Genomic DNA, 13,884 nt, shown 5'->3' with positions numbered 1-13,884 from the left:
TATAGCACCAATTAGATAGAGCAGAGGTACTCAATTTTTAACATGTTGGAGAGAAAAGTTTCTGCTTAGGTTTCTATTATTATTTTTTACTCATTTAATCTATTTATTTATTGAAGGAATCTCTTACAATAACTGCAATTTATTTGATAAACTTGACTTTTGCAAAATGTTTTTATTCATAATTTTTTTTTTTTTTTTTTTAATTTTATTTTTACAAGATATGTTAGTAATCTGTTATAAAACTTCAATTTGAGCAAATTTTGGAGGTTTGATTAAGCAAATACTAGGAGCTTTTACAGAACACTTGTCAAGGTTCTGAGAAGCCCAAGGGTTCTGCTAAAACTAAGTTGAAGACTTCTGAAATTGTGTTCAATTCATGATTTGTTATGCATAGCATAACTTCATAAGCATGAGATTTAATGACACTTTTTTACATTTTATAAATTAGCTCCCTTGAAAAAGAAATGCATTACATTTTTAATTACCAGTAAGAAAACTGGGAAACTTTTGTTTCCAAATTCTAAAATTATAATTTTCATCAAAAAACATTTCTGAAGATGTATTTCAACAGGACAACACCTGTCCAGTTTCTGGTATGAACAACGTTTTTCAGTATCAAACAAAATATTAAAACTTGATAGGGATTCAACTTTGATTATATATAAATTTAATATATTTATTGAAATACACTTCATAGTTTAAAAATAAAAGACATTACCAATATAAAAAAATCCAGCTTCTGCTAATAGTTCTTTTGAAACAGCAGAGTTGATTGGCCATGAAGAAAAAGATCGCAAGCGTGCACTCAATGAAGATTGTTGAGGATAAGTTGGGCCTTTATGTAGATGTATACCTAAATTCTTCATGTTTGAATTTTTGAGACTTTTGTGAAAGTCTGTTAACTTACACTCTGAAGTTTTATGCATGTTGCCACAAACATCCTGAGAGTTCTGTTCATACCAAGAATCAACTTTTTTAACTTCAGGCTGCTTCAAGTCAGAAATATATTTACACTGTGGGGAGTGTTTTACATGTTCCTCTAATGGGTCATCCCCAGACTCCCAGCCACTTAAAATAATTTTACAGTAAGTACATTGAACTTTATCACCACTTCCCAGATAGAAGAACCCAGCATGAGCAGCGTCAGCTGCGCTAATGTATGGAACGGGCCATTTTCCAATAAATGTTTTCAACCTCTCGCTCTCTGAAAACAAATTTGCGTGGGATAATTTTTTTTTCTCAGAATATGTGCAAATTTCATTAGGATTGCTTTTTGTTTTTCCTTCATCTCTTAGAGCACAGTTATCAGCAGGCACGTTATTAGACCGATTGTTGATGAAATCACAATGAGGAAATAGTTCAGCATGTTTTTTAAGAACAATGTCACCATAATTCCAATTATTAACATGTCCGTGGCAGCTGAAACAAACAGTCTCCTTACAGAGATCAGAATAATAAAAGCCTGCCTTTGCCAAACGTGCTCGATCAACGGGAGAATTGATTGGCCATCTAGCAAAGGATTTGAAGCGTTCACTTTCATAATGAAAGCATGCTTCATTATTTTCATTTCCTACTGACATTTTTCTTTGAGAAGGTCAGCAAGAAGTTCCAGAAAGTAAATTATGCATAATTCTAAAAAAGAAAAGTTAAATATTAGCAGAAACGAATAATAAATAACAAGTATATCATTTAAAAAATAAAGCATTGGAGGCTTTCGCCTTTTGCAGACCTAATGAGAACCACCAATATGGCATCCAATCTTTCATATGCCATGCCACCGGCATGAATGTGAATGCCACAGGAAATTTTTACGCTCAGTTTCCAACAGATGGAGACATATGAGTTCTCTTCTATGTGAAACTGCATAAGGGATTTAATTTTGTCAAGGGCATTCAAAGCCAGATGAATACCTAAGGGAGCTTTTACATGCCCAGTACTGAAAATTATAATACATTAAATTAAGCATCAATGTGTTTTTATTTTAACAATATTTTGGAAGAAATGCAAATGTTTGCTTTATAAATATTTTTTATAAGGTCATGAATGATTGGCGTTTTTGCTCTGATGTTTTCGAATTGATGCTTCATTTAAGGGATTAGGAGGAGGTATTGCTCCCATCTATTTCACCAAACACGAGTTCTGTTTATTCTGCAGATACAAACAGAACAACATCGAAGAAAAGATTTTTTCTTCAATTAAAGCTGACTAGCTGCTTTTCTCTTAGCACCATAGAATCACAATTCAGTAAGATTTAAAAGTAGTAATTTCAAATAAATTACTTTTAAATTACATGTATAAATATGGTTGAAATTGCAATTTCATAAACCGATCACAGTAAAATATTTAAGCAATTTTCAATTTCATTCTTCGCTATATAAAATTTTGATACAGCAGAAAGTAAAAATGTTTATTTATTCACTTATTTTACCTTCAAACACAAATTCGTTTTGGGAATTTAGTAAGTTCCATGGTCATGCTTAAATATCGGGGGAAAAGTATCCATAAAAAATATAGTTTGTTATTCAGAAAGGAGAGAGAAGTCTCTCAATGTTATCTTGAGCTAAAAATAAGATTTTTAGTCTGTATCTAACAATGTAAAGCACACATTTTCAAAAAAAAAATCCCTTTTCAAGATTACAAACAACCGTTTTATCAGTTCAAAATTTGTAAGCTTCCATAGACATAAGTAATACATTATTAAAAATAAGCTAAAAGTTTAAATAAAATTATTAATCAAAATATAAAATAAGTCTGAAATAAATCAAGCAAAAAATATAAAGACTAAAAATAAATAAGTTAATAATTAAAGTTTATTTTTTCTCCTCCTCAAACACACGAAATGTGCAGAATTTCTTTTTTGTTGCTGTCTTAGAATGTGAAATTTGATTTTAAATAGGAAAACACATTAATACATAAAATTCATGATTATTATAAAGAAAACTTTAAAAAGAAACACTGCAACTTAACTTAGTTTGTGTAAATTAATTTTCTTCTGATTGTAATTTTGTTCAAGATAATGTTTCCAAAATGTGTGTGGTAGAAAAAAAAACGAGCTGATGTGTGCATAACATGACTTCCTTTTACTCCAATTTAATGTCCTTTTCTTATTATAGGCAGTTTTAATGTGATGCAATAGTTTATGCTCTAAATATCACCAACAATAGCTCAATTGAAACCAGATTTAAAGAAAAAAAAACGATATATCACCAGTCTTTTGGTCGCCAAGTGTCCCCAAAATTATAGCACCACTTGAGTTTACATCGAAATTAACAATGATTTCCCCCAAAAAGGGGCAAAACACCCACTTTGGAGCATATAAGTGCAACCAAAAAGGGAGGTGCACAACTAGACCCCACTAGTAGTCTACGTACCAAATTTCAAATTTCTAGGACATACCCATCTTGAGTTATGCGACATACGTACATATGGACGTCACAAGAAAAGTCATTGTAATTAACTCGGGGAATGTCAAAATGGATATTTTGGGTGTCTATATATTCTTAGGCACTTATCCACGTGTGGTCGAGTCGAAAAAAACTCAACATTAATTCGGGAATGAGCAAAATGGAAATTAAGGCTGAATTTTTAGTGAAAATTTTTTCGCGAATACAATGCTTCCTTTTTTTTTAAAGGAAGTAAAAATACAGCATAACGAATCCTAAAATAGCTTATTTTAGCAATTTGTTGCAAAAAAATAATAAAAATGAAAACGATAAAAAAAGGCATTACGCCTTTTTTATTGAACAGCTTTTACCCTTTGAGGCACAGCGGCTTCGCTTGAGAACCCCTATTTCTTCCTTTCTTCTCTTTTTTTTTCAGCTAACTGAAGTCACTGTGTCAATTGACTGAAGGAAAAGATAAATAAATAAATAAATGGTTGCATCAAAAGAAGTCTCCATCCCTCAGAGTTAACGGTTTGTTCAAGCTTTTAAATGATGATTAGAAATGAAAATTAGAAAAAGAATGAGATTAGAAATTTCATTCTCAAGGACCGCCTTAAGCATTCGCCAATGCGCCAAATACGATAAAATCGTAAAATCGGCGAACAAAATTCGAATTTCGAATTTATTGGCGAACAGAAAATTCTCTAAAATATACACAGAGGAAAAAAAATCCCCCTTCAGAAGTTAATATAGACAAAAATTAAGTTCGTTCACAAAATTTGGACCCCCAAAACCTGACCCTTCACAAAATTCCGACCCCTAAAAACGATCCTTTCACAAAACTCCCAGACTAGCAATCACTGAAAGTTGTTTTATCCTCGGAACACTCCGAGTAGATTGAGACGCGCGTTAGCATCGGATCGGAGGAAGGATGACGTTTGCCTCTCGCCTCTTTGCGTCACTGTACTTGCACCTCTCGCTGATTGGATATCGAGTGCGCAGCGTGGCTACCGAGTAGAGTGCTGGCGGATGCCTTGTCGAATGGCGCGTTTATTTCATTGTGTTCGATGTCTGAAACATCGGAGTAAGATAGGAATGCAGACTTTACTTCGTTAAAAGCTTTTATTTCTACTCTCAAATTTATTAAAGAATGATAAATATCACTTGAAGTTGTTTTTAGCCATTTTTTCCTTTGAAAATTTACATATGATTTGTGGAAAAACTACTTAATTTGCTTTTTTTTTTCTCACCAAATTCCTAAAAACGGAAGAAAATTCCTGGATATACCCATGCCTTTATCCTCAAAAAATTGTCAAAAATTAAGTTATACTTCACTTTCTGATTAAATATTTCTGCAGACAAAAATACATTTAAAATGAGTAAAAGTTAGTCTTTGACGAAAACTTTTGAAATTTGGCTAACACTTTAAAAATTTGGCGAATTTTCTGGCGAACGATTCGAAATCCTTAGCGCGATCCCTGATCCTATTTTGTATTATCAAAAGAATGTTATAAACGTAAATAAAAAAAGAACCAACTCAAGCTTTTTAAATGAAACCTTGCTAATATTTTCGTTGAAAGGAAAGTTGGATTTTGCTTGAAATCTTGTTCAACTTAGAGAGGGTGGAGGAATTACGTTATATTGCATTCATACAGTTATACATTTGACTCGATAGATATAGATTCATTACTATTTTTTCAAATAAAATCAGCATAAGTATGTATGAACATATTTTGTTGAAATAATTTACAAAGCTTTAATATTTTATTAAATTATCACCTGCATTTTCCAAGTAATCCCTAGACCAGTTTTGTTTGTCTGACTTCCTTTATTTTGAACTTTTTATCACTCATTTCCAAAGCATCATATTGTTCAAGGGGATGCTTATATGATGGAAATTTTTCTAAAACAGACAATAATTAATTTACCAGTTACAATTACATTTATAAAATTTCTTTACTAATTTTAATGGCGCTATCAATATCAATTATTTATTTAATTATATTTTAATAATTAGTTTACATTGGATTTATCTTATTTAATATAATTATCAGCTACTAATTCTGCTTTAGCATGTCTTCTCTTTTGAGGTTCGTACAACCTTTGACACCCCCTCCCTAACAAAGTTCTAGTACTACCTGGTCCCACCCACCTTTAAAAGAGTATGAAATGAAGGCATTAACCCTGTGCTACAAAAAAAAAAAAGATCATAAAATTTTTCAATGAGATTCAACATAAAAGCAACACTCAACAAAATTGCTAAACTGTGAAAATGAATTTTTTTTAAAGAAATTTGCAATCCCAAAATGAAGCTTTTTAATTCATGTGACATGTGAGTATGAAATTTGTACATTCCCTGTTTTCCCAGAAACTAGAGGTCCGACTTGCAATGGCTCCCAAAAGTGTCCGTACACCTTGAAAATTTGTTGTAAAACTAAAATAATACAAAACTGAATTTGAATATGAAGTTCAAATTTTTTTCACATCATCTCTGTTATTCTGCGTAACATTCAGTGTAGTTTTTTTTTTCAAATGGGTCAAAAAATGAAAAGACAGGGAAATAAGATGCCACAAAAGCCAACGTACACTGAAATAATTTCGTATTAACTCATGATTAAAATTATTATGTGTCGGTTTTTTTTTTTTTTTTTTGCATTGTGAAGACACTTATTAGTCGTTTGGCTTTAAATGTTTATTTATTTAGTAATATTCTGCTTAATAATTTAAAATGGCTGGTACTCGTAAAAAACAACAAAATCATTCAAAATTTGATTTTTTTCTTCACAGTAGCGATAAAACACGGGCATCGTTGGCAAGGGGGACAGGGGGGGGCATGCCCCCTCAATATTTTGAACTCATCAAAAGTCCCCCTCAATATTTCAGAATAATAACTGCGCATACATAAAATTCTGGTCTTGCTCATTTGTGACAAAAAAAAAAGAGGAAAGAAGTAAAGATTTTGGACCAAAATAGAGCTGCTGATCTACCAACAAAACAAACAGAAAATGACACCCCTAGTTCATCAAAAACAGTCTTATCTGTAATATTTGGGTAACCATCTGAAAGTCAGTTGACTTTTGTTGTTTGTGGTCCGTTTTCTTTCTTGCCTTTTTTAACCTCTTCTTCTTTATCTTATTTCCTGTATCTTACTCCCCACCTCCTACTGACTAAACTCATTAAAACAACGATCCACCATTCAAATCCCACCACCATCCTTCTGACCACTCCGAAGGGGTGATAAATCTTTATTGGGGTTCACTTCGTGTTTCCTTCCCTTGATCACATGATCTTAGAAATTTTTTTTTTTAGAATTGAGATTAAGGTTGAATCTGTCCCCTGCAAAAAGTGTATGTTATTTTCTATCCAAACACAGCTGTTTGAACAGCACAATCTTCTGATAAGAAAATTTCTGTAATTCAAATTAATCGTCATTTTCAATTTCTCCAAAACTTCAAGACGGATTTTAATTACTTTATGGTAAGTATTGCTTCCTTTTTTTTTCTCGAAGAAAAAGGCATTACGATGCACAGCTATTGTAGGTCCTCTCAAAAAATATTTGAAGGCAAACCTCATCAGAAAAATACCTCTCAAATTTCTGTTTACTTTAGGAGGACCCTCATTTCTTTTAGCATTCTCCTGTGCCATAGACACTAGAATTTAAATTGATATTAGATATTTTTTGTTTTCTTATGTTTTTTCTTAGCCCAAAAATTAGCCTTGAAATGGTTTAGAAATGTATTTGTCTACAAAGCTGTTTGAGTTTTTCATTCTAATGAATAATTTTAAAATGACTTTTTCTCTTTTTAAAATAAGTCTTAGTCGAAAAAGCGAATATTATAAGAAAGTTTTTGGTATTTCATTTTTAATAGTTTTCATCAACTTGCTAGGAGCTAAGTTAATAAAATAACATTTCAGACAAAAATAATGATATTGCGCTATTGACATAATACATTTTCGACTACATGAAAATAAAGTATTTTGCTATTTATTGACAGTTCACAACATAAAATATTTTATCCATATTTTTCTAATACATTACATTACTTCTAAGATGCATGACAACTGAAGAGAGAATTCTGGTCTCTCTCCCTTTCCACCATAGAAGAAATATCATAATTTTGTTCTTTGATTAACATTTGGCTTGCAAGAATAGTGACCAAACATGCACTAAAAATTAATTTAAGTTCTTAAACTTCAAAACTTTTCTTGTTTCTTGTAGCAAACACTTTCAAAATTTTATTGTTATGAACATCAGTAAAATTTGCATTTAAATGAGTGCGTACATTACTGAAGGAAGACGTTACTGGTATAAATACTGAAAATTGGAAGTACGGTTTAAATTCCTAATTAATGGTACATTTAAAATGGTTTACAAATCTTTCGGGTTTTTTTTTTTTTTTCTCTCTGTAGCCATACTATAAAGTAGAGATTGAATGAAGTTTTGGCCAGGTCGAATCACGAGAAGTGACTCGGCCGCTTTGGCCTGTAATAATTTATGTTGAGAACATTAATTTTTACAATTATAACTTAAAAAAGTATTGTCCTTTTAGTTATACACAACTGTACCATACAACAAAATATAGTGGAAAATTATATTTAATTAAAACGTTTGTGTGCTGAACAGTTGGAACCAGAAACTGCAATAACTGCTATTTAACTTGAAAATTCCCAAGAAATAAATAACATTAAATTATATTTAGTTAATAATAATACAAATAAATTTAGTTGCTTCAAAATGAAACAATTAAAATATTTCATTCCTGAAACATTTCTAGCTTTGAAACTAAATAAAAGTAAGATTTTTAACTAATAGTTTTTATAAACCTAAATATGAGGAGAATGCCCCTTCCTTGCACATCTAATTTTTACACAAAATCTAAATAGTTTCTCTTTAGATAATTAAATTCATTTACAAAATGAACATTGATATAAGACTATAAAAGAAAAATGAAAGATACAGTCGAACCTCGTTATCACGACACCTTTGGGACTATCAACAAAGTGTCGTCATAGCCGGAGCAACGTCATAACCGGAATAGTTCAAAAATTCATAATTAAACATTAGTTGACATTAAATTAGATTTAATAAAGAAATTAATAGTATCTATATACATTTTAAATTAGATTTAACTAATGTAAATTTGAATTATTGGTGGATATAACAAACATTATTTTTAAAAAATCTTCACTTTTTATTATGATTTTTTTGTGTAACTAAAAATTTTCTAACTAAACTTACTTTTCAATAGCATTTTTAACACTCCACCATTCCACGAAAGTATCAGCAAGAAAGAAACCAATTCAAGACTCTTCACTTTTGTCCTCAATTTGATTAGGTTTTGACGTCTAAGCCCCACCATTCGAATGTGAAAAAACACTTCTAATTCTTTTATCCACTTTAGAGTTGTGTATCCCTTTTCAATCTAATGAGGAGCTTTTATACCTGCTTTGAATTCCTTTCTATTGTCCCTCTTTTCAAAGTCGGAAACCTGTACCTTTCAGAACTTAACTACTTATCCCTCACAATTCTTGAGGTGTCATGCCTGGTCAAATCTCTTGTCAGACTCCGAAGTTCCTACAACAAACATTTTCAGATGTTTTCATTATTTTAATAAAAATTTAACAATTGCAAAGAAATATTTGATCCAGTCGGCGCAGCTTGAAGTGTCGTCGTAACCGAAAGTGCACCTAAAAGACTGTCGTAAAATCCGGAGCTACTCAACATTAAAATTATATGGCATAAGTTCGGGACTTTGAAAAAGTGACGTGACATCCGGAGTGTCGTGAAATCCGGGTGTCGCGATATCGAGGTTTGACTGTATAAAGTTTTGATTTAATTTGTTATTTTAAAGGAAAGGGTTTTTGGGTCAGTCTGTGAATTAACATGCATTGTTAATTATACTTCTATTTCTTTGAAATTAAATAGTATGGCTTATTTTGTCATTATCTAGGGTTGCCAACTGCTCTGCATTTTGCAGAGATGCTCCACAAAAATAGCGAAACTCTGCAGCTCTGCAAAGAAGTTATTTTGCTCCGCATTTCCAGTTTGAACTCTGACCAGGTTTACCAAAGATTTTAATAAACTAAATTTACTTTTCTTATATTTTGCAAATTTATTATTACAAGCGAGTACATATGGTAAATTAAAGATGCTTGTACTCAAAGCATGAAATGTTTAAAGGAGTTTTATCAATTTAAAAGCAATTATTTTTAATCTAGTGTTTAAAATGATTATCAAAGCACAAAAACAATTTTAGATAAGAGGTTTATTTTTTTTATATTGGTTTTTATACAAAATACAAAGTTGCTCCGCAAAATTTTAAAATGCTCCTCAAAATCACCACAGATGTTCCTCAATTAGTTGCTCCAAGGTTGGCAACCATGCATTATCCTTCAAGAAATGAATCAGTTTATACTTCCTTTCATATTATTTTTACTGTTTATAAGTAAATGCAAAACAAAAAAAGTATGTCAAGGAAAGAAATAAAAAATATTATATAATAGTGCAAAATATATCAAAAATATTAACTCTGTTGCTATAAATTAACATTGAAGTTACTGATTTTTATCTCACTATTATCTTGATATATTTAAGATCGGTGATCAAATGGATATTCGATTTTGTGTTAGATGTTCAGTTCACTTTCAGAATTTCTTTGCATTTTACACTACAAAATACCAGAGGAGGGGAGGTCCGTTATCTAGTAAAGTAGTGCTTTTTGGAAATTTGAAACTGCTGCTTGTGAAATAACCGAGCTATTCTTCCCTGAAAATAAAAATTTAAAATATTGCTATTTTATTTCTTCTTTATTAGTATTTTTTATTGATGCACTCAAATATTTTATCCATAGGGGAAAGATTTCACCATTGTTTGTTTGCTTTGCTTTTAACAGGATTAGATTCTCATTTAGAGACTAACTTTATATTTTCAGTTATCTTATTGAAACGTTAAGAATACACACTTATTTGAGACTGTTTCTGACCAAATTTTTAACCCTTTGAATGCCAATGTTCCCGAAAGGGTAGTTAGAAAAAAAGCTTTAAAAAAAATTTACCTTCATTATAAGTTTTGCGTGTGAGGATTTTCAAAAAATGATTTTTTTCAACAAGAGTCGATTTTATTTTTTTACTCTCTTTCATTAATATTGTTCCTATGAAATCTGCAAAAAATCTGTTTCTATCAATTTTCATTGTTAAAACTTTTTTTAAAGCTTAATGCTGATAAAATTTCACAGTAATAATAATATATAGAAATCATGCTGATGAACAAACATGACTCTGATAAAAGTAAGGTATCCATAAGCTCCCTTCTTTAAGAAGATAAAAAAAGGGTTCCTTGTAACCCCGAAAGACGTGCTTACTGTTTCTTGCAAATTTGTGCCTATGAACTTTGTTTTATCTTCTTTTTTACTTTTCAGCACACAGGTATTAATTCTTACTAATATTCATTGTTTCATTCTTTTTATTTTTGAGATGGAACGCTTTCAGTTTCTTTTTACATCACTAAATTAAAGTTCCTGTTTTCAAAAAAATGGGGAGGGGGGGGGGAATATAACATCTTGGTGATTACTCTGAATTCCATCAGTAGTCCCCTCCAATAACGAAGAGCCAGAGATGTCCATACGGTAAATAGCTTCAAAATATCACTTAATTAGTTAATTTATACCATTCCATGTAAAGTGCTTGATAAAATGCTTTAAAGAAAATAATTGGATCGAAAACAAGGTAAGTAAAGGTCCATCAGCAAAATTAACAAAGCGTGATAAAATATTTACAGTTAAAAATTTTATGAAAAATACACATTTGAGTGATGTAAAAGTTTCTGCAGAATTTAATGAAACATTTTACATTCAATTTTAACCTAAAATTGTTCGTCAAAGTTCTCTGATTAGCTGGATTAAATGGGACATCTTCCCAAAGAAACTTTGTTTATAACCTTACGCTTTCAGTTGCAAAATCTATAATGAATAAGCTCAAAACCTTTTGGAATATCATCTTACTTACAGATGAAAATAAATTCAACCTATTTGGTGTATAGGTAGAATATTGAACAAAAACACGATTATATCTCATGATATTGTTGCTATGGGTCACTGAAATTAAAAAAGCTGTTTTTTACACCCATTTTACCCCGGGTGACCTACTTGGAGAAATCTGGAGGCTAGATTACGAAAATACAGCATTGAAACGAAAAGCGAACTAGAAACAATGCGACTCCAAGTGACCATTTACTCAGAAATTGCACAGAAAAAGAAAGAAAAAACGATGAAATCTATTCCCAGGCGTTTAAAAGCTGTTGTTGATACAGCATGATATTCTACTAAATAATAACTTAGTAAAAAGTTTGATTATTTACTAACACATACAGTGAGCACCGTTTATACATTTCTCTTTTATATGTTTTTATCAATTATACGTTTTTCCATGCGAAGTCTGCACCTTTTATACGTTTTTTCCATTTATACACCTTTTTCATACAGTCCCTTCAAAAATGTATAAACGGTGCTTCACAGTATACATTTTTTCAAAGTGTACAAAGATTTTTGTGTGACCTGGCACATTTTGATTATTAATTACTTAAAAATCAAGTTTTATTATGTTATTAAAAATTTTCATGCAGTTTTGTTGAAAATAGGTCATAGATCTTATAATTAAATTTTTATTCCAAAATATTAATTTTAACCAATGGATATGGGCGTATTTCTTTGAAAATCGTAGCGTACGAACACTTTTTGAGAGCCACTGTATATGTTGGTTTTCAATTTGTTCCTTAATTTTTATTTAAAAGTAAGAAAAGTCTAGTTAAACACAAGCTTTGGGTGAATCAAATTTGCCCACATTTTCTGCCCTGCTAAAACATTACATTATCTAAAAAATTGATCATATTAAAGCAAAAATAATTTTTGAAATGTAGTGTCCATAGCATTAATTTTTAGAAATCTCACTGAGATTTTAGAAGAAAAGTGGGAAATTCTCACCGTTCATCTTTTTTGGTAATAAGAATCCTGAAACACATTCGAAAAAATATGAGTTGGCTATTGTAGTAAATTAAAGCAAATATACGCAAGAAAAAAATAAACAATTGCTTGCTACTGCTGCTAATTTTAGCATAAACACATTGAAGACAACAAAAGTGTGGGATTAACTGCGTTAAACTACTACAGTTCAAAACTTCAGGATAAAACTAAGGTTAAGCCCGTAACCCCCCACCCCCCAGGCTGGGAAAACCACTAACTTTTACCTGGACGGCATTTCTTCTATGGTATAAAGTAAACTCCATCACTACATTCTATCAAAGAACCATGCTACAATCAAAATTCCAACACCCAACACTTGGCAGATCCGTGAAAATTTTAGAACATCCAATACATTATTTAGGATTGTTAAGCTTTGCGTTTACGCGCACGGCGCGCCCACGCAATTGTCATTTTTATGCGCATGGCATTTATTCGAATTCAGGGTGAAGGGGATGATTGACAGCCACTGATGACGTAAAGCTTCATTGGTTTCTGACAGGAAATAGAAGGCCTTTTGCCTCCATGGTTGCGTTCGACGAGCTCAGTCGGTCTACCGTTAACTAACCGTAAGCTAACCGCAGCGTTCTTGACCGATTAACTGTTTGCTTCCGTTTCGTTCTATGAGCCTCACCGGTTGATCTACCGGTCAACCGCAACTTAAGCTGGTTCATTGGCTGATAAATGGGTTAACTTTAACTCGGATCAGCGGTAACCCGGATCAAATGTTGCAGTGCGAACAGGGTATGATATCACGAGACAGTTTGACCAATTATAAGCATTTTTCACCTGCGTGTAATTTGTCAGCGCAAGTAACCGGCAATCAACAGAAAGCGTTCGCTGAAGGAAGCATTGGTTCATGAACAACCGGTTAGTAACCGCTGACGTCATGGTTGTCACGTGATCAACCAACCGGTCGCTACCTGTCGTGCTCGTCGAGCGTAAGCCCGGTCTCAGAAGATTGGCGAAATGGGAAGATTGGGCGCCGTCGATTGGATTGGAAACATTGGGCGTCGTGCACTTTGGGCACCGAGGACATTGTGCCCAACGTTCTGGGCACCCAATGTTCCAGGCGCCCCAAGTTCTCAACTGCCCGAAATTCTCGGCGCCCAAAATGCCCTGTGCCCAAAATGCTCGGCGCCCAATGTTCCCGGTGCCCAATCTGCGTCGCCCAATCTTCCCATTTCGGGGTTAGGAAGATTCGGCGCCGCATATTAGGCGCCGAGCATTTTGGGAGCCGGGAACTTTGGGCGCCGCCGGGGCCCAAAATGCTCGGCGCCCAATGTTCCCGGCGGCGAATTTTGAAACGCTCTCAATGCTTGCGTTCGACGGTCTAGGAAGATTGGGCGCCGTAAATTGGGCGCCGCAAATTGGGCGCCGGAAACTTTGGGCGCCGTTAACTTTGGGCGCGGGGCACTTTGGGCGTCGAGCATTTTGGGCGCCTGGAACTTTAGGCGCCGGGAACTTTGGGCACCGAGCATATTGTG

At 32.7% G+C, this 13,884-nt stretch overlaps 1 protein-coding gene across 5 annotated transcripts in view; it reads right to left on the bottom strand.

The window, feature by feature from the left end:
* Nucleotides 1-12,842, bottom strand: part of LOC129218116 (putative inhibitor of apoptosis) — a 44,101-nt gene extending 31,259 nt beyond the window's left edge. Inside the window, exons 1-3 of one of the 5 annotated variants that reach the window (XM_054852320.1) lie at nt 12,619-12,842; nt 3,755-3,845; nt 719-1,632 (exon numbers count right to left, since the gene is read on the bottom strand). In XM_054852320.1, the coding sequence (XP_054708295.1) occupies nt 719-1,580 (862 nt within the window). In that variant the 5' untranslated portion in view covers nt 1,581-1,632; nt 3,755-3,845; nt 12,619-12,842. Of the gene's footprint in view, nt 1-718; nt 1,633-3,754; nt 3,846-5,162; nt 5,287-12,361; nt 12,591-12,618 lie in introns of those variants that run through there. The other 4 variants (XM_054852322.1, XM_054852319.1, XM_054852321.1 and 1 more) reach the window with 4 other exon arrangements.
* Between the last annotated feature and the right edge of the window lie 1,042 nt (nt 12,843-13,884).

The sequence above is a fragment of the Uloborus diversus genome, chromosome 3 (genome assembly GCF_026930045.1).
Source record: "Uloborus diversus isolate 005 chromosome 3, Udiv.v.3.1, whole genome shotgun sequence".
NCBI classification, from domain to species: domain Eukaryota; kingdom Metazoa; phylum Arthropoda; class Arachnida; order Araneae; family Uloboridae; genus Uloborus; species Uloborus diversus.
Note: the sequence above shows the minus strand (reverse complement) of the source record. Positions and strands in the feature narration are given on the sequence as shown.